The sequence below is a fragment of the Papaver somniferum genome, chromosome 9, assembly GCF_003573695.1.
Source record: "Papaver somniferum cultivar HN1 chromosome 9, ASM357369v1, whole genome shotgun sequence".
In the NCBI taxonomy this organism is placed as follows: domain Eukaryota; kingdom Viridiplantae; phylum Streptophyta; class Magnoliopsida; order Ranunculales; family Papaveraceae; genus Papaver; species Papaver somniferum.
In genome coordinates, this window is record NC_039366.1 from 25,935,216 (window position 1) to 25,955,325 (window position 20,110).

General features: G+C 36.8%; 1 protein-coding gene and 1 long non-coding RNA gene across 2 annotated transcripts; one reads left to right on the plus strand and one right to left on the minus strand.

Annotated features, from left to right (window-relative positions):
* Positions 1-16,408: 16,408 nt before the first annotated feature.
* Positions 16,409-17,179, minus strand: LOC113311619. Its single transcript, XM_026560436.1, has one exon. It carries the CDS (start codon positions 17,177-17,179, stop codon positions 16,409-16,411), a length of 771 nt encoding a protein of 256 aa, XP_026416221.1.
* Positions 17,180-17,941: 762 nt separating this feature from the next.
* On the plus strand, positions 17,942-19,485 carry LOC113307823. The gene is made up of 4 exons (XR_003339347.1): positions 17,942-18,267; positions 18,375-18,545; positions 18,766-19,004; positions 19,111-19,485. It is a non-coding gene; the product is annotated as an uncharacterized LOC113307823 (long non-coding RNA).
* The last annotated feature ends 625 nt before the right edge of the window (positions 19,486-20,110 follow it).

Sequence of the window (20,110 nt, forward strand, 5' to 3'; positions counted from 1 at the left end):
ACAGTAATAGCTAAATAATTAGCTTGCATATGTTCTTTAGCTACAAACATCCCACATACATTCCAATCATCACACATAAGCAATTACTTCGTGTGACATTCAACCTGAATGCAAAACTCTACTAAGATAGTCATCGTACTTGTTGAAACGTTTTCCACAACACTCGCGTACTGAAATCACATGGATAGATAAGAAAATGGAAATAGAAAAGTGAAGTGTGCAAATGTTGACTAAAGTGAAAGATGTTACCCATAATACTTGTATGGATGTCGTCAAAGGATATAAATTTATAGCGCAATAGTTGAGAGAACCACCCATTTAACTCGACCACATGATTAGATACTCTAAGCGCATGTTCCTTTTCAGCAAGTATGTGATAGTTTCCTTGGATCCTACACTCCACGCTTGCTTAGGCGACGGAGACAGTGACAACGTTTCACACATATTGCTGTCAAAGTGTCAAGAACCTCATCAATAGTCTTTTTGACTTGCTATATAGTGATGATATGGTTTTTGTTTTCATCGACTATGATTAATCCGCAATTCCGGACCTATCATTTATTAATGTCGATAAATGAAGAGGAGCCTTATTTATTTTATTTTATTTTCCGGCTCACTCTCTATGAGTGTAAGACAATTTTATTATGGGGATATTATATAAACTCAACCAATGATTACCTTGCTACAACATCTACGGCAGTATTAGGATCCCACCAAATCACTTTAGAGAAACATGAAACTGCAAAAATAAAAAGAAAGTGATTCAATAATGATTAATTGCGAGGATGAATCTTTCAAATGACTACCATAGCTTAAGTTCACATTCAATTATGAACGTATATATATTTAAGGATTGAAATAAATGGAACTTAATCTCTAGCCGTAAGAACTGTTTCAACCTAAAAAGTTTAGAGTGTCATCTTAAATAGCTCATAATTAACTCCAAAAGATGAAGTCTCAAGAATGCAAGAAATCAAAGAGTATTATTCTTATTTTATATGCAAACCAAACATGCTTAACTATTCCCCCACACTTAAACTCAACATTGTCCTCAATTTTCAAAACCGAAAATTCTGATTTCTGACATAAGATCCCTGAAAAACTCAAAAACCTGTACAAATGGGTAGGGAACTAGGAAAAACATTCTAAACGAAAGTTGTTCGAATACATCTTTTATATGAGGTGTCAAAAGGGTACAATATTTCGATAAAACGGTCTGACTTTTATGGCCTCCGGACTGACAGACATGCAATCTGAAAAAGTTCTGGAAAAATACCAAAACTCAAATGTCCAGGCCAATCGGTCCAACTTAACAGACTCCGAATTAAGATTTTATTTTTGGAAAAGAAAGGAGACTCTTTCCTTTTTAAAAGTTGGGGTCAATCACTCAAATCGGACTGCGTATGAAGTTTCGAGAGCTGTTTTCATGACAAGTGCGCAGTCAGGATTTTCTGACGAGAATTCGTCAAAACTTTCATCATAGATATAGGACTTGTAAAATCTAAGATGGGAATGCAAGATATGATATGAAAAACTAAGAAAAATAAAAACAAAATGGATAGAGATACAAAACCGATGGGTTGCCTCCCACACAGCGCTTGGTTTAACGTCGTCAGCCCGACGTTATTGTTATCGTCCGTATACCAACAATCTGAAAATTTGGTAATCCTTCCAAATAATAATCTAAAATTCAAATAACAACTTCACAAAAATATTAACACAAAATATAAATATTGAAGCTATCATTTTATTGAAGTTTCCCCCACACTTAGTCCTTTCTACACTCGAAAGTGGATAAAGAACATAGAATTCGGGAACTTCAAAAGGTTCCTCAGCTTGATGAACTTGCACAATATTCGAATCAAAAACATCAAGTGGTGGATACTTAGAAGCAAAATAATCCGTTAAAACTTTAGAAGCACACAACTCCAATCCTAAGTGAGGTATTTTCTTAAAAATTGGGTTAACAATTCTTTGAGAAGCTACTTCAATTAGAGGAAAAAGATCAATAGATATAGAATTATGCAAAGGATTAGACAAACCTTGTATCAGATCCTCATTCGTAATTAACAGTGAATTATTTACCTCAAGTATATCGTGTTCCTCTGTCGAACTATTATTATCTAGCTCAATTGGGTCTTCCACGACTTCAATCAATTTGGTTTCATTCTCAATCTCAATCTCTTCGTCAACCTCGTCATCATAATCAGAATCCTCTCCTAGGAAGTCTAGTTCATTAGTGCAAATACTAGGGTCTTCTGTACGAGTCTCCGACAAAGAGAAAATCGGATCTACTTCTTGCAAATCAACCGTCCTAAAAATATTGTAATATGGATGTTCATTGTAATGTTGATATGCATTTGAATATGTCACACACCTTTCGTAACAATAGTTCGGTCATACCAAGGCTCCTCCTTTTGAATAGGCGAGTGATCATTATTAAGATCCGGAGTTGGAATAACTTCATCATTGTTGCAAGGAATTTCAAAAGGTTGCTCATCTCCAAAATATTCTTTGTTGTCCCTCGGAACTTCATAATTAATTTGGTTTTGAGACCAAACTTCTTTTTCGTTCCTTATCTCACTAAGTTGAGACATTTGTATTTGAGAATTCTCCATGCTCCTTTGAATTTCTTGGTGTGATTCTTCAGTCTTTTTGTTGAGATCGTGGATTATTTGAATATTCTGGTCCAGCTTATCCATAAATTGGTGCATTGAATCTGCCAGACTAGAAGAATTATCATTAGAAGCATAACTATCCTCCCATCCTGTGGTTGCTCACTTACATGCCCGTCATAAGGTTGTTGATATGCATGTGAATATCCATAAGGCTTTGTGGGATATTGATCATAACCAAAAGATTGGTTTTGATTATACCCATAGGATGGTTGGTAGTTGTCATATGAATGAGATTGAAAACCATATTGATTATCACTGTTGTATGTGTAATCTTGTGCTCCGTACATGTTATTTCCGTAAGGAAACATGACGACTCACAAGAAAAAGAAAATCAAAACAAAAATCTAAAAAAATAAAAACAAGCTAAACAAATAGCAAATCAATTAGCAACTGCTCCCCGACAGCGGCGCCCAAATTTGATGTGTGTCGTTAATGCAACAAATTAATATATATATTTCTCACTAATTAACTGGTAATATAGTGGTAGTAAGAGATCGTTCCCACAGAGAGCTGTGTAATTGATAGGTTATTTGATCAGCAAAATAAAGTAAATAACAAAGGGGGGGTTTTGGTTTTAAGATAAATATAAAGACAATAAGATGAAAGGGATGATCAAGGAATCCTTCGCCTTTACCAAGCGATAACTGGATTAATATATTTATCTATCTTTCATAAGAACCATTCATCACCAACCGTAGAATAACATCTTAGATCAAGGTTTACTTGTTGGTGTTTTCTTCACACACGATTGCTCCACGGAATCCCTCTGTAAGGTCTCGTGATTTTTACTTGTGTAGAGAGTTAATCGACGATTACTTATCTCATAACTTCTACTAGGAATAGAACAATCAATAGACTAATCTAGCGTGCACTCCAAATAAATCTAAGAATCACTCATAAGCCCTAGATATAATAAAGACAAACGATGATGATAAAAACTCTCAATAGATTTGTATTATTAATAAAGCTTCATGCTTAGAACATTAAGTTCATCCTTAATTAAGAAAGGATTTAGCTACTCATATCACAAAGAAGATGAATATTGGTGGTTTCCCCCTAAAGGGGTAAACCCTAGGTTTTGATATAGAACTTGTGATATGGGATTATATGATATTTTTACATAACCTAATACCTTTTTATAGGTTTACATTGCTTGGTCTCCAAGTATTTAGTTAGGTTTAGGAACCCGACCCGAAAATATGAAATAACGACTCCAAACGCGCCCTTAGGCCTTCCAAGGTGTGAATACACGTTTCCCATTTGATAAGTTCGTGTACCCAGTCCGCAAACTTCAAATTCCAGCAGATATTTTCAGAAATAAGTCTGCGAACTCGGTTCGCAAACCCAGTTCGTGGACTTCACTGTCTTCGGTATTCAATGAAAACTATTTTGGCCACAACTTCTTCATACGAACTCGGAATGACCTCATCCTTTTTGAATTCTTTTTATCTTTCAATTCTATTCAAGATTATGATGATAAATCCTTAATTTGAATGAGTTAATATCGGTCTTTGGCCCTTCTCTTGATTTTGAGCGTTTTGCTCCTTTTCGTCGCACTTCTTCCACTTCTCTTGGACTTGGGAGCTTGGATACTTGGGATACTTCTCTTCTTAGATATTTTCAGCACTTTGTAGCTCCTTTTTAGATGATTCACCTAATAGAGACAAATAAGAGAAAACAATGGTAATAATACGAATACATGCAAGAATAATAGCTAAAATAAGTATGGAATGGACACTAAAATCATATGAATTATGCACTTATCAAATTCCCCCACGCTTAGCTTTTGCTAGTCCTCGAGCAAACTAAATGAAACTAATCCTAAATACAACAACTCCATGTCATGAGGATACGGTTACTCTTAGCATGAATAACAGGCCTTTAAACCCCTAGGTGTCCCTAGTGGACGAGTTATAGTCTCCTGAGGGTTTACAAGAGGTATACCCACAAACCTACTCCAATTTCTCGCCTTGGAAGAACCACTAAGGATAGACACAGAGTAATATCTAAATAATTAGCTTGCATATGTTCTTTAGCTACAAACATCACACATACATTCCAATCATCACACAAAAGCAATTACTTCGTGTGACATTCAACCTGATTGCAAAACTCTACTAAGATAGTCATCGTACTTGTTGAAACGTTTGCCACAACACTCGCACACTGAAATCACATGGATAGATAAGAAAATGGAAATAAAAAAGTGAAGTGTGAAAATGTTGACTAAAGTGAAAGATGTTACCCATAATACTTGTATGGATGTCGTCAAAGGATATAAATTTATAGCGCAATAGTTGAGAGAAGCACCCATTTAACTCGACCACATGATTAGATACTCTAAGCGCATGTTCCTTTTCAGCAAGTATGTGATAGTTTCCTTGGATCCTACACTCCACGCTTGCTTAGGCGACGGAGACAGTGACAACGTTTCACACATACTGCTGTCAAAGTGTCAAGAACCTCATCAATAGTCTTTTTGACTTGCTATATAGTGATGATATGGTTTTTGTTTTCATCGACTATGATTAGTTCGCAATTCCGGACCTATCATTTATTAATGTCGATAAATGAAGAGGAGCCTTATTTATTTATTTTTTTCCGTCTCACTCTCTATGAGTGTAAGACAATTGTCTTATGGGGCTATTATATAAACTCAACCAATGATTACCTTGCTACAACATCTACGGTAGTATTAGGATCCCACCAAATCACTTTAGAGAAACATGAAACTGCAAAAATAAAAAGAAAGTGATTCAGTAATGATTAATTGCGAGGATGAATCTTTCAAATGACTACCATAGCTTAGGTTCGCATTCAATTATGAACGTATATATATTTAAGGATTGAAATAAATGGAACTTAATCTCTAGCCGTAAGAACTGTTTCAACCTAAAAAGTTTAGAGTGTCATCTTAAATAGCTCATAATTAACTCCAAAAGATGAAGTCTCAAGAATGCAAGAAACCAAAGAGTATTATTCTTATTTTATATGCAAACCAAACATGCTTAACTATTCCCCCACACTTAAACTCAACATTGTCCTCAATATTCAAAACCGAAAATTCTGATTTCTGACATAACATCTCTGAAAAACTCAAAAACCTGTACAAATGGGTAGGGAACTAGGGAAAACATTCTAAACTAAAGTTGTTTGCCTACATCTTTTATTTGAGGTGTCAAAAGGGTACAGTATTTCGATAAAGACGGTCTGACTTTTATGGCCTCCGGACTGACAGACATGCAATCTGAAAAAGTTATGGAAAAATACCAAAACTCAAATGTCCAGGCCAATCGGTCCAACTTAACAGACTCCGAATTTAGATTTTCTTTTTGGAAAAGAACGGAGACTGTCCTCTTTAAAAGTTGGGCTCAATTACTCAAATCGGACTGCGCATGAAGTCTCGAGAGCTGTTTTCATGACAAGTGCGCAGTCAGGATTGTCTGACGAGAATTCGTCAAAACTTTCATTATTGATATAGGACTTGTAAAATATAAGATGGGAATGCAAGATATGATATGAAAAACTAAGAAAAATAAAAACAAAATGGATAGAGATACAAAACCGATGGGTTGCCTCCCACACAGCGTTTGGTTTAACGTCGTCAGCCAAACGTTATTGTTATCGTCCATATACCAACAATCTGAAAATTTGGTAATCCTTCCAAATAACAGTCTGCAATTCAAATAACAGCTTCACAAAAACATTAGCACAAAATATAAATATTGAAGCTATCATTTTATTGAAGTTTCCCCCACACTTAGTCCTTTCTACACTCGAAAGTGGATAAAGAACATAGAATTCGGGAACTTCAAAAGGTTCCTCAGCTTGATGAACCTGCACAATAATCGAATCAAACACATCAAGTGGTGGATACTTAGGAGCAAAATAATCTGTTAAAACTTTAGAAGCACACAACTCCAATCCTAAGTGAGGTATTTTCTTAAAAACTGGGTTAACAATTCTTTGAGAAGCTACTTCAATTAGAGGAAAAGGATCAATGGATATAGGATTATGCAAAGGATTAGACAAACCTTGTAACAGTGAATTATTTACCTCAAGTATATCGTGGTCCTCTGTCGAACTATTATTATCTAGCTCAATTGGGTCTTCTACGACTTCAATCAATTTGGTTTCATTATTAATCTCAATCTCTTCGTCAACCTCGTAATCAGAATCAGAATCCTCTCCTAGGAAGTCTAGTTCATTGGTGCAAATACTAGGGTCTTCTGTATGAGTCTCCGACAAAGAGAAAATTGGATCTACTTCTTGCAAATCAACCGGCCTAAAAACATTGTAATATGGATGTTCATTGTAACGTTGATATGCATTTGAATATGTCACACCGTTCGTAACAATAGTTCGGTCATACCAATGCTCCTCCTTTTGAATAGGCGAGTGATCATTATTAAGATCCGGAGTTGGAATAACTTCATCATTGTTGTAAGGAATTTCAAAAGATTTCTCATCTCCAAAATATTCGTGTTGCCCCTTGGAACTTCATAATTAATTTGGTTTTGAGACCAAACTTCTTTTTCGTTCCTTATCTCACTAAGTTGAGACATTTGTATTTGAGAATTCTCCGTGCTCCTTTGAATTTATTGGTATGATTCTTCAGTCTTTTTGTTGATATCGTGCATTATTTGAATATGCTTGTCCAGCTTATCCATAAATTGGTGTATTAATCTGTCAGACTAGAAGAATTATCATTAGTAGCACAACTATCCTCCCATTCTTGTGGTTGCTCACTTACATACTCGTCATAAGGTTGTTGATATGCATGTGAATATCCATAAGGCTCTGTGGGATATTGATCATAACCAAAAGATTGGTTTTGATTATACCCATAGGATGGTTGGTAGTTTTCATATGAATGAGATTGAAAACCATATTGATTATCACTGTTGTATGTGTAATCTTGTGCTCCGTACATGTTATTTCCGTAAGGAAACATGACGACTCACAAGAAAAAAAAAATCAAAACAAAAATCTAAAAAATAAAAAAAAGCTAAACAAATAACAAATCAATCAGCAACTGCTCCCCGACTGAGGCTCCAAAATTTGATGCGTGTCGTTAATGCAACAAATTAATATATATATATATATCCCACTAATTAACTGGTAATATAGTGGTAGCAAGAGATCGTTCCCACGGAGAGCTGTGTAATTGATAGGTTATTTGATCAGCAAAATAAAGTAAATAACAAAGGGGGGTTTTGGTTTTAAGATAAATATAAAGACAATAAGATGAAAGGGATGATCAAGGAATCCTTCGCCGTTACTAAGCGATAACTGGATTAATATACTTATCTATCTTTCGTAAGAACCATTCATCACCAACCGTAGAATAACAGCTAGATCAGTGTTATCCCCAAAACTCCTTCAATCACTGGATACGGAAGTTCTCGACTACCAGATTCTGTCCAACGAACCACCAAGTAGTAGATCACTCAAGGTGTAATCCAATTGAACGCCTTAAGGTTTGTGAATTTAGGTTGATCCCAGTAGTTAAACTCTTAGATCAAGGTTCACTTGCTGGTGTTGTCTTCACACATGATTTCTCCACAGAATCCCTCTGTAAGGTCTCGTGATTTTTACTTGTGTAGAGAGTTAATCGACGATTACTTATCTCATAACTTCTACTAGCAATAGAACAATCAATAGACTAATCTAGCGTGCACTCCAAATAAATCTAAGAATCACTCATAAACCCTAGATATAATAAAGACAAAAGATTATGATAAAAACTCTCAATAGATTTGTATTATTTATAAAGCTTCATGCTTAGAACATTGAATTCATCCTTAATCAACAAAGGATTTAGCTACTCATATTACAAAAAAGATGAATAATGGTGGTTTCCCCCTAAAGGGGGAACCCTAGGTTTTGATATAGAACTTGTGATATGAGATTAGATGATATTTTTACATAACCTAATTCCTTTTTATAGGTTTACATTGCTTGGTCTCCAAGTATTTAGTTAGGTTTAGGAACCCGACCCGAAAATATGACATAACGACTCCAAACGTGCCCTTAGGACTTCCAAGGTGTGAATACACGTTTTCCATTTGATAAGTTCGCGTACCCAGTCCACAAAATTCAAATTCCAGGAGATATTTTAGGAAATAAGTCTGCGAACTCGGTTCGTAAACCCAGTTCGCGGACTTCACTGTCTTCGGTATTCAATGAAAACTATTTTGGCCACAACTTCTTCATACGAACTCGGAATGACCTCATTCTTTTTGCATTATTTTTATCTTTCAATTATATTAAAGATTATGATGATAAATCCTTAATTTGAATGAGTTAAGATCGGTCTTTGGCCCTTCTATTGATTTTGAGCGTTTTGCTCCTTTTCGTCGCACTTCTTCCACTTCTCTTGGACTTGGGTGCTTGGATACTTGGGATACTTTTCTTATTAGCTATTTTCAGAAATTTCTAGCTCCTTTTTGGATGATTCACCTAATAGAAACAAATAAGAGAAAATAATGGTAATAATACGAATACATGCAAGAATAATAGCTAAAACAAGTGTGGAATGGACACTAAAATCATATGAATTATGCACTTATCACCTTCTATTAAGGTATTATTATAAGGACTTACATTTTCCTTTTTTCTTGATATGATATTATCTTATGAAAATAGAATTTTTCATTCCATTCTTATTCTTGAGTTATATAACTCTAATACTTAGAATTCTTATTAATTTCTCATGCATGAAGAAAAACATTCATATTACTCGTTTGCTTATGTCATATTTTGTATCTATTTAAGTTGGATGATGCTTCTCAGAACATTATTTCGCATAATATTTTCAATCTCCTCTGTGCGAGAATCATCGCACAAGTTACTTTTTTCCTGCGAACACAACTTCTGCCTATGCATTCGTTCTCCTTCTTTAGAAGTAATCTTTCTGGATCGCTTGGCATTATTATTCGCAGAAGATTTTGCTTCAGTATCCTTCTTATCTATTTTCCCAAATTTAGACATTACATCCACCATTAGTCTTTCACCTCTTTGATTATCCTTAGCATGCTGCTTCCAATTTCTTTGTTTGTATTCTCGCTCTTCGCACTTGTCAATATCAATTTCTTGACAATTTCTACCTTCATTTGTATCTCCTCTTATTATGCCAAGTCCTTGAGGTAAAGGAAATTTTATGCATGGATGGAATGTCGAAGCCACACCCAAGATACTATGCAGCCACGGTCTCCCAATCAGAGCATTATAAGGTGACTCAACATCAACAACACAAAATACAATTTTTGTTGGTAGACTCCGTAGAGGAATTCGCATTGTCATTTCTCCTTTTGTCTTGTTCGCAGCGCCATTGAAACCATAAATTTTATAAGTTGAAGGAATTAACTCATCATCTCTCCCACCCATAGTCTTGTATGTATGATAAAAGAGAATATCAACAGAGCTCCCAGGATCTATGAGTATTCTATTTATAACCCAAGTATTTGCTTCATCTTGTTAATCATCATCATCTATTTTTGTTTTCTGATCAATTCCTAACTTCACCACTTATGGACACTCGTGTGGTTCTCCTGCTCCTGGTGTTTCTTCCGCACTGAACGAAATGGTCTGTTTTTGCCAATCCTTTAATGGCGATATCTTCGCTAGGTTGAAGATTTCCCTTCCATCATTATCTCTCGCATGCACACTACTTAAGATGTTTTCATGAAAGTCTTCTATATTTTTGAAAGAATGTATAATCGAATTACAGTATAGGTTCTTCGCCTTCGCACCTACTTTAATTACATATGTATTCTTTCCTTTCTCCGCACCACATGTATTTCCTCCTGGTGGTGGTGGTGGTAGATTCGTTGGATGCTGTACTAAGAAGTTGTTGTAATACTTCGATTGCGGTAAATAAGAGTTCGTTGCTCGGACTTGAAAAGATTTAAAAACATAAAATATATACAAACGTTTGTCACAGGATCAAGAGACACTAGGACTCAGGATTCCACCATAATCATTCATATAATTAATATATTTATTTCCAAAACAATTATAGCTCACATAAAAATAGGGACTCTAATTCTTGCCAAGGTAGATTTTTAGAAGATTAACTGTAAATCGAAAGCATGGCATATCAAAAGTACTAAGACCAAGCATAAATCATCAAAATAAATGACAATCAATTAAGAAAAATCATAAAAAGTGCAAGAAGTCATAATAAATTATTATATGCGTGAAATATGGCTTCTTCCATCATCCCAGTGTTGGGGTTTAGCTAATCATAATAATCATATTCTAAAAATATATTTGATGCTCAAAGTATGATTAAAAGAGTTAAAAATTATAAAACATTGTTTCTGAGACTCACATAAGGCGTCCAGAGAAGAACGACAAAAGATAACTGCAGCTAACTGCGACACCTCGCTGATGTTGTTGACGCTGCTGAGAATAAGTCTGCCCTGGAGAGTCTGTTCTTCGTGTTCTTGAAGCTTTTTAATGGAAGCAGCAGCAGCAGGTGAACATTGCTGTTTTTCCTTCTTCTTCGCTCCTCCTGGCTCTGGCTCGATCCCAAACTCTTGATAAACCTTCTCTAACTTCTCTCCACCTCTTATATACTTCACAGCTCAAAGAAATCCCGATAGAATCTCTTTTTTTCTTCTCTGCCAGTTACGGGTTTCTATCTTCTTCTCTCTTCTGTACGCGCCTGTTAGCTATCCCATTGCCAAAAAACTCTCTCCTGACTTGAACAAAACTAGATACATGTATATCCAGCGTGAAAGTCTCCCAAAAATTTCTCACAAAATATTTGAACGTGAACAGCAACATACATGTCCTGTTTGGACTTTGATTGCTTCTCCCGGTCATTCCAGCCACTTCTGACCCTTAAAATCACCCCTGTTAGCTTCCTATAAGTCCATAGAGTAAGCCCAAACATTTCCATCCCTTTAATCGCACTATAGCTCCTTCAAAAATTCCGATCAAAAACTGCCAGTTAACAAACTCACTTTCCCGCCAAAACTTCATTTGAAATGTCAAGAAGAGATGCCCCCTATCCAGATCCGGTGTCCCTTTAGCAGCTGCCTGGAAATGGGTCACCCCTTAGTAATTAGGTTACCCCTTATCCAAAATCGAGGGTCCGTATAGTGAGTTTTCTGGGACATTTTCCGCACTTTTTCGGGGTTCCTCCGGGGTATTTCTGAGGTGCTTCCGGTACTCTATCAACGGAGGTCTAAACGCCGCATTTTCAGCCAATTTCGCCACAAAACCTTATTCTTCTAAAAACACCTACAAATAAATAAAATAACCAAATAAGTATAGAATCGAGCACTAACACTATATACAATTGAGATATATTAGACACATAAATGCGTCTATCATAAGTGGTCAAGTTTTCCTTGCTCAATCATTCTCAGTATGATTTTCCTCACATTTCTGCAATTACTTGTTGTGTGACCATGAAAGCGATGATATATACAGAATTCTTTGCTCCTTCTGCATGGTGGTGGCTCATCTCCTAGTTATGTGGTTTAGTAATTTCTTCCATTAGTATAACATCTTTCCAGGTTTTGTCTACTGTATTCAACTTTGGCAAGTTTATTTGTTCCCAAACCACTTTTCTAGTTCCTTGTCTTCTATTATAATATGGTTGTTGGCCTCCATAACCTTCTGGAGGGTTGTCCATTCTTTAAATCTTATTGTTTCCTCCTCGAGTTTGGAATTGTCTTTATTTATATTCTCTTTCGAGTTCTCCTTGATCTGCACTACCCATGGCTACCAACTTTTGTTCCACCTCTGTAAATTTATTTCCTTGACTTCCCTGAGATGTGCTCACAATATCATTTGTCATCCTTGGGAGTAAACTTGCATTCCCATTGTTCGCATTAGGCATCGCAACTGGGTAAGATTCCATATCTCTTTGCTTCTGCTTAAGCACTATATACTCCTCTTGAAATTCACGCAACTCTGACATTGTTATGGTGTCTTTTATCCTGAAGATCCGTGTTTATAATAAATCCGTAGGAAAAAGAGCATTGACAAAAGCTAGTATAAGATTTCGTTCATCTACTCGTCTTGCCATTTCACTACACATGGTTCTCCAATGTGTTGTTAGATGACGCAAACTTTCATTAATCCCTCTGCGAAGTCCAAATGCCGTCTCAATTCCTGGTCGCGACATATTATTGCTGATATATTGTCCTAAAAATACGTTCTGTAGATGACGAAATGATATAATAGTTCCTACTGGAAATCCTTCAAACCACTGCAAGGCTTCTTGGTAGACACATTTTTGTGTCTGAATTGTCCTCAATGTCTCTATTGATAGTACTCGTTTTCGTCCTTATTATGGTGTTTTATGTGTTTGTAGGTATTTTTTTGGAAATAAATAATTTTGGAAAAATCGGCTCGAAAAATTATGCGGAGCATCCCGGAGGACATTTGTTATTCGGACTCTCTGTTTTGGATAAGGGGCACCTCAATTTATAAGGGGCACCTGAGTTGGACACCTGCTAGTTACACTCCACAGACGGTTAGGGGGCAGTCATCTTCAAGAATTCAAATTCTGAATTTTGGCGGGAAATACTTAAACAGTTCTGGAAGAATTTCAATTGAGAAAATGAAGGGGTTATGGGTCGATTCAATGGCTAAAAATTGGCAGAGAGATGTGATATAGGTTAAGAAACACAGTATGAGTGACAAGATCGATTAACTTTGGATGGAATTCTCGGTGTGATTCGCAAGCCCAAAACAGAGTACGTGGACTGTAACACGAGCAAAAATATGTTTCTGCTGTGCATGGAGAAGTTCTGCTAGCGTTAGACGAATTCTGAGGCGTGTATAAGCTGAATTGGAGTGTGCTACAATGAAGTTTACGTGTGAAATTCCAAAAATGGTAAGAAAATATTCTCTTCACTGCCCGAGTAATGAAAGATTATTTGGAGTTATAGCGATGGATTTCAGCGTGTTTTTGAGTATAAATATGCTCCTTGGGTCTACTAGAAAGGTTGGCAAGTGAGAGGGGATAGAATAGAACAACACAGAGTTCAAGGGAATCGGTAGAAAAACTTCCAGAGAAGAAAGTTTTTGCTGCTGCTGGAAGGGAAGAACGCGAAGAACACACTAACCAAGACAGTCGTTTATCAACAGTGACAACGACTGTCGGTTCTGGGTCGTAGTATTCTAAATACTACTGCACTTTAGGGATATCGTTCTATGTAATGGTGTTTGCAACAGTTATAAACGTTGCAAACACCCGATTTTATCATTTTTCTCCATTTCATCCTTGTAAACATCTTTTGAGCAATGAATATCAATTTTGAGCAAGTTTACACAATGATGAGCTAAACCCATCCTCTGGGGGAACGGGGGAAACTATTCGGCCAATGAAAAAGGGGTAATTTTTATTTTAATTCTTTATGCAGTTTATTATATTTAATTATTTGCCTTGAACAAAGAGTTTTTCCAAGGATTTTTATTAAATAGTTGTGATTTTAATTGATGGTATATGCTTGACTTAGAGTTTTTGATATTCCATGCTTTTAACTTACATTTATTCTTTTATAAATCCATTTTTGCAATAATTAAAACTATTTAAAAGGAAAAATTTGCATAATAATATTAGAAATATCATTTTAAATTGGTAGAAAAGTGGAATCCTTAGCACCAATTTCTCCAAAAATATTCCAATCACTTTGCTATTTTGCTTCACTTATAAAATTTATTTAAATCTAAAAAAAAATTATCTCCTTCACAAGTTCGAAAAGAACCCCAGTTCTTACCACTATTCACAACAACTTTTGAAAATACATCACTTCTCCTGTCAAGCTCGCAGGGAAATATTTACACAACACCACATCATTCTCTTCCCATTGCAATAAAGATCGGCTATAAGCTTTTATGTGTTTTACTGCACATGTACTACCATCAAATATACTAGTGAGTACAGGTAAATTGTATTTTGGTGGTATTATCGCCATTTGAATTTTCCTTGCAAAAGGTGTTTTCCAGCTTCGTCTACTGCTTCCTCTAACTGTCTCCTTCCACCATTTCTTCACGTAGTCATCATTTCTCTCAATTCTGCCATTTCTCTAAGAATTTCTTCACTCATAGTTTGATCTAAATCCCGTCGAATGGGTCTTTTTAATCTGGCTTGCCTTAATCTATTCTCATGATTATTCTGACGCATGGCCTCTTGTATCTCTCTTTCTTTAGCTTCTTCTCGCTTTCTTCTACGCCTTTCCCTTTCATCTCTCGCACGTTCACGAATGGCATTATTTCTTTCTTCATCTTCTTCGCGTGCATATTGATCTCCCAATATTTATCTACCATGTAATAGAATTCTCCCTTGTTCCGGATCATCATCTTCGTCATTATCTGATTCATGGTGCGTGCGATGACGTTCGACTGCATCTTGACGTCTGTTGTTCCTTTGACCTTCTTGTCGGCGATGACGTTCGTGCGGTTCCTCGTATCGGTCATATTCTGTGTGTCTTTCGTCGTGTTGATCTTGTAGATTATCATCTACTTATAAGTTATCATCAATATTACCTAATGGTTTCTCTCGCCTAGCATCTCTTTGATTAGATTGACTTTGTCTTGATGAACTTCTGCTTGTCCTTGACCTTGATCGCGTAGCGCTTCTTGATTTATTTTCTTGCAATCTGAGATTCTCTTCTCTTAATTCATCATTCGCACGTTATTCATTCTCTCTTCGTCGTTCTGCAATCAATCTTTGTCTAAGTTCTGCAATTGTCATATTCTCTTTGTTTCCTTCAATCCTTCCTGCATCTCCAGTTCTCTGTGTCTCTTCTTCGGTAGAATTCGTATGTGTTGTATGAATACTCACTCTATCATAATCAATATCATTGTTCTGCCCGTGTGCACGCTGAAGTCCAATTGGAACATCATTTCTTTGATTTTCTCTTTCCCCTTCCTCTCGTTGTTCAGGAATTTCACCTCTTCTTCTTTCGGCAATTCTTTTATTCCTTCTGGCTGCCACCGCTTGCTCAACAGTAGATCCGATTCTTACCATTTCAACTTTCTTGTATTAACAAAAGAAAAATTACTTTTAAAAGGATTGAAAGGTTCTTATGATGAAAATCTTGAATGTTTAAAGAAAAGTGCTAGATCTAAAGTTCTGGAAACTTGATTTCTAAACGAATTCACCAACAGGATATATCACTCCAAGTTGTTTCTAGCGCCAAAATGTAGTTGCAGGAAATCCTACAACCACATCCATTCAAGACTAGGTAACACTCTAAGAAATCATGGTGAAAATCATTTGTTTATTCATTAAGATCTAAAGATTGAATACATGATAATACAAAGACTTTACTTGCTCTCCAAATAAACTTTCTCTCTCCTGATTTCTTGTCTAACACTCACTCTAAAAAATCTCCTTATTACACAGTTTCCTTCCCTTTATATAGGGTAATACATAGTGGATGACAGCTAATAGATCCCCTATTTTCGGAATCACTGTGTGTTACAATCGCTCATGTACATTCGCTCCACTTCGCATATTTTACACTTTCGCACAGATCATCACACTTTACTCGTGACTATGCTGACATCATTAAATATGTCATCCTAATTTTACTATGTGCGATGATCTTCGCTTACATTAGGTGACCGTTACTTTGCAAACATAATGAATGTGCAATATTTCACTCCTACAGGCAGGAAATAAAAGAGACGCACAATCCACACACCAAATGTTACTACTTTGATGAAGAAAGTTCTACTAGCTGAATGTTCTTAGCTAGTTAAATGTAACTTAAACCATTGTCAAGGGCTATATGCATCATTTTAGCAGAGATCATTTCAGCATACAGAGCTTCCGAATCTGCCGCAGCATCGGCCACTTTTTTTCTGGACGAACAACTAGGTCCAGACTGATTTTCTCGTGACGAATAACTAGGGGCAGACTGATAATTGTGGTATGGAAGAGTAACACACTGGGGATGAATATTGATACCACATGGATCACATCTATAACTCCAAGAAGAGGAAGAAACAAGGTTTCTACAGATTGCACACCAGGCATCACGAATAACCGGAACTGATTGAAGCTTGAGTGGGTGGTTTTGGTCGATTGCATGACGCACTTGCAATTCCAGTTTGGAGCATAAAGGGTGGATGAAAAATTCATGACGCCCATCATCATAGCGATTGGCAGCACCGGAAGCGCACTTGTAGAAGAGACCTTTGACTTGATCACCACAGACATTGCAAGGACGCCACTGACCGTAATCTGTGCCGGGCCCCTCCCATATCCGTTCCAATGGATGGTTAGGATGAATGTAAGAGGTGAGATACTCAGGACATGTAGTACAAACCTCGTGGAGATCGAAAGCGCATTGCTTGCAATGGTATCTAGCACCAGTACCTAGAGTGGCACAGCCATCACATACAAATTCGTTATTTTCATAAACTGCTTGGTCTAATACATCTTCCTTGATTAGGACATGTGGATGTGTAAAGTGCCGCAGAGGTTGTTTTTCTCCCGGAAAAGAAGTCTTCGTCCTTGGAGCCATTATCTCTCTCTCGTTCTGTCTATGCCCCTGCACAGGCTTGCTGTGCTGATTATATAGACTAGTAGTTGTACGACTTAATCTTGATTGACTAGTCTGTCGGATTTAAATTTCTTGGTGCACCAAGCTTACGGTATGCACGTCTTGACGACCCTTCCTGGATGCTAACAGGCAAAATGACTGGTCAAAGAAACGACCGGCTCCAACATTATTACGTCCCTGTTACAACGACTATTGGATGATGAAATATTCAAACAATTTCCTATGTTAATATGTCAACTATCTATAGATAAGATGGATGATAATTCATATAATATGCACCAAGCTGTATTTCCAATTTTCCATGGCATATGGATAAGATGAGAATGCAACTTGGTTACACAACTTTCTAGATTTTCACTCCAATTGATTTTAAAAAATATGCGTACAGTGCAAGTGTAAGAAAGTTAGAACACCCACACCATGTATGTGGTTTAGTTTAAATTTTACTAGTAAGATCCATTTTTAGCGGGAATGCACGTTAGTACTTGAATGTCCTCTCTGATTTTAAGTGGCTTCCTTGCTTAGTTCCCTAACAAGCTTCAGATCGTGGCATTCGCTATTTAAAAAAATGCATCGCCATGGGGATTAGAAATTATTGATGGGTGCCATGCCTTAATCAGCAACAGTTCATTTTACTTTCTTATTACAATGACAATGGACCTGCTATAACGTGACTCATTAATAACATACAACAGTTGAGTCAGTTCAATAATTCATCACCTTTTTTCTCCCAACTCTTCTTCCTTGAGTTTGTGTTGAACAACAATGGATAGGATCCAACACAAGTATGTTGATGCAAGAGGTCTTAAGCATCACATAGCTGAAATTGGAACAGGTGATAATGTGGTGGTTTTCTTGCATGGATTTCCTGAGATTTGGTATTCATGGAGATACCAAATGATTGCAGTAGCAAATGCAGGATATCGAGCAATTGCACCAGATGTTCGAGGCTACGGATTGTCAGAAATTCCACAAGAACCTGAAAAGTCTACTTTCATTGACCTTGTCCATGACCTGGCCGCCATCTTCGTTCCTTAGCCATCTCAAAGGTTCGTATAAATTACTAAATAGTAGTGTTTTCGGAACTCTGCATACCGGATCAGGCCTATATGTGGATTCTTGATTAACATTTTTTTTGTTGGCTTTTTTGGAACAGGCTTTTGTGATTGGAAAAGATTTTGGAGCTCTGACAGCTTACCAGTTTGCAATTCTGTACCCAGAGAAAGTGAAAGGAGTTGTTACATGTGGGGTTCCTTATTGTCCTCCTGGTGGTTTTGAACAATTACTCAGCATCCTTCCTGAAGGTTTCTACATTTCAAGGTGGAAGGTAATTTAGTATTCGTGTAGGCAAATTGTTCCATTTTACGCATATAGCCGCTGTCACTGCAGACCATGATTGACCCCCACACTTACTACTAGTCTACAATTCGTCATGAGACTGATTTCTTTATGTCTCCTTTGTGTCTCTAAGATCCAATAGCGAAAGCGGATTTACAAACAACTAAAAAAGCAAGCATTGACATTGCAGATTTGTTTGTTGATTTTAGGAACCTGTAGGAAGAGCTGAAGCGGATTTTGGACGTCTTGAAGTCAAGAATGTAGTACGGAACATTTACGTGCTCTTCTCGAAGAGTGAATTACCTATAGCAGAGGAAGATAAGGAGGTCATGGACATAGTAGATGAGTCTCATCCTCTTCCATCCTGGTTCACCGAAGAAGATCTCTCAGCCTATGCTGCTCTATACGAGAAATCCGGTTTTCGTTCTGCACTGCAAGTTCCATACAGGTAGGAGGAAGTCTTGGGTGATTTAAAACTCCAGTTGGAATTTGATCTCCAGAGACATTTTTCAAACTTTGTATCTATAATAGTTGTATGCGCGCATTTTATGTAGGTCAATCTCAGAAGGATTCCCAATAACGGATCCAATCATAAAAACTCCAGCACTATTGATCATGGGTGGGAAAGACTACTTTCTGCAACTTCCATGAATGGAAGGGTACATAACAAGCGGAGCAGTGAAAGAACATGTGCCTGACCTGGATATCAAGTTTTTACCAGAAGGAAGTCATTTCGTTCAGGAGCAAAATCCAGACGAGGTGAACGAGCTCGTCACTGCCTTCCTCGATAAACACATGTGAGCTGAGTTCCTCATAGAGGTGAATTCTCAACATTCAAGAGCCTATGTTTATAGGCAGCAACCTAGTTGTACTATTACTTTCATGTGAGTGGTTTCTTGTTGTTTGTTAGTGGAGTCGTGGTGTTAGTTTGCAATGGTCGAATTCATGTTCTCTCATGTAACAAGGTTCCAGGGTAGTGAAATTCAACTATATAAATAGAATTGATGTCTTGAATGAAATAGTCCAATCGAAATTAAGAAATTTTAACAACTACAAGTGTGATTGCCCAAGTCCCAAACAAGATTACCAAAACATAAATACTTATGCTCAAAGGCTGCATTTCATAACTTAAATCCATGCTTAGAAAGCCCAGTAGCTGCTATTAAGTCCTGCACCACCAGCTCCAACCACAACCACGGAATTCTACAGCAGATTTCCGTGAATGAGTTTGCGGTGCCTCTGTTACGTATTGCTCGTCCGGTGACAATTCCCTTCCAATATCATCAATGTCTTGCAAAATGCTCCCATTCTCCTTCACTTATATATGTTCTTATACTTATTATGAACTAGTATCTTGCCCGTGCGTTGCACGGGGTTACGTTAATTGAATCACTATTTTATGATGAAATGCAGAGACGGGCACTCCTATCATGTCAAACGTAGTATATCTATACTTGCATAGATATAGTTGTAGCCGTAACTGAAATAACTGGGGCGAAAATCATGGCAAGTTAATTGGATTATAATTTGACCTTAAAATGTAGAGATTGCAGA

What these genes read in the sequence shown, in the direction of transcription:
- LOC113311619 (XM_026560436.1), bottom strand. Translation starts at nt 17,179, where the DNA reads ATGGCTCCAAGGACGAAGACTTCTTTTCCGGGAGAAAAACAACCTCTG.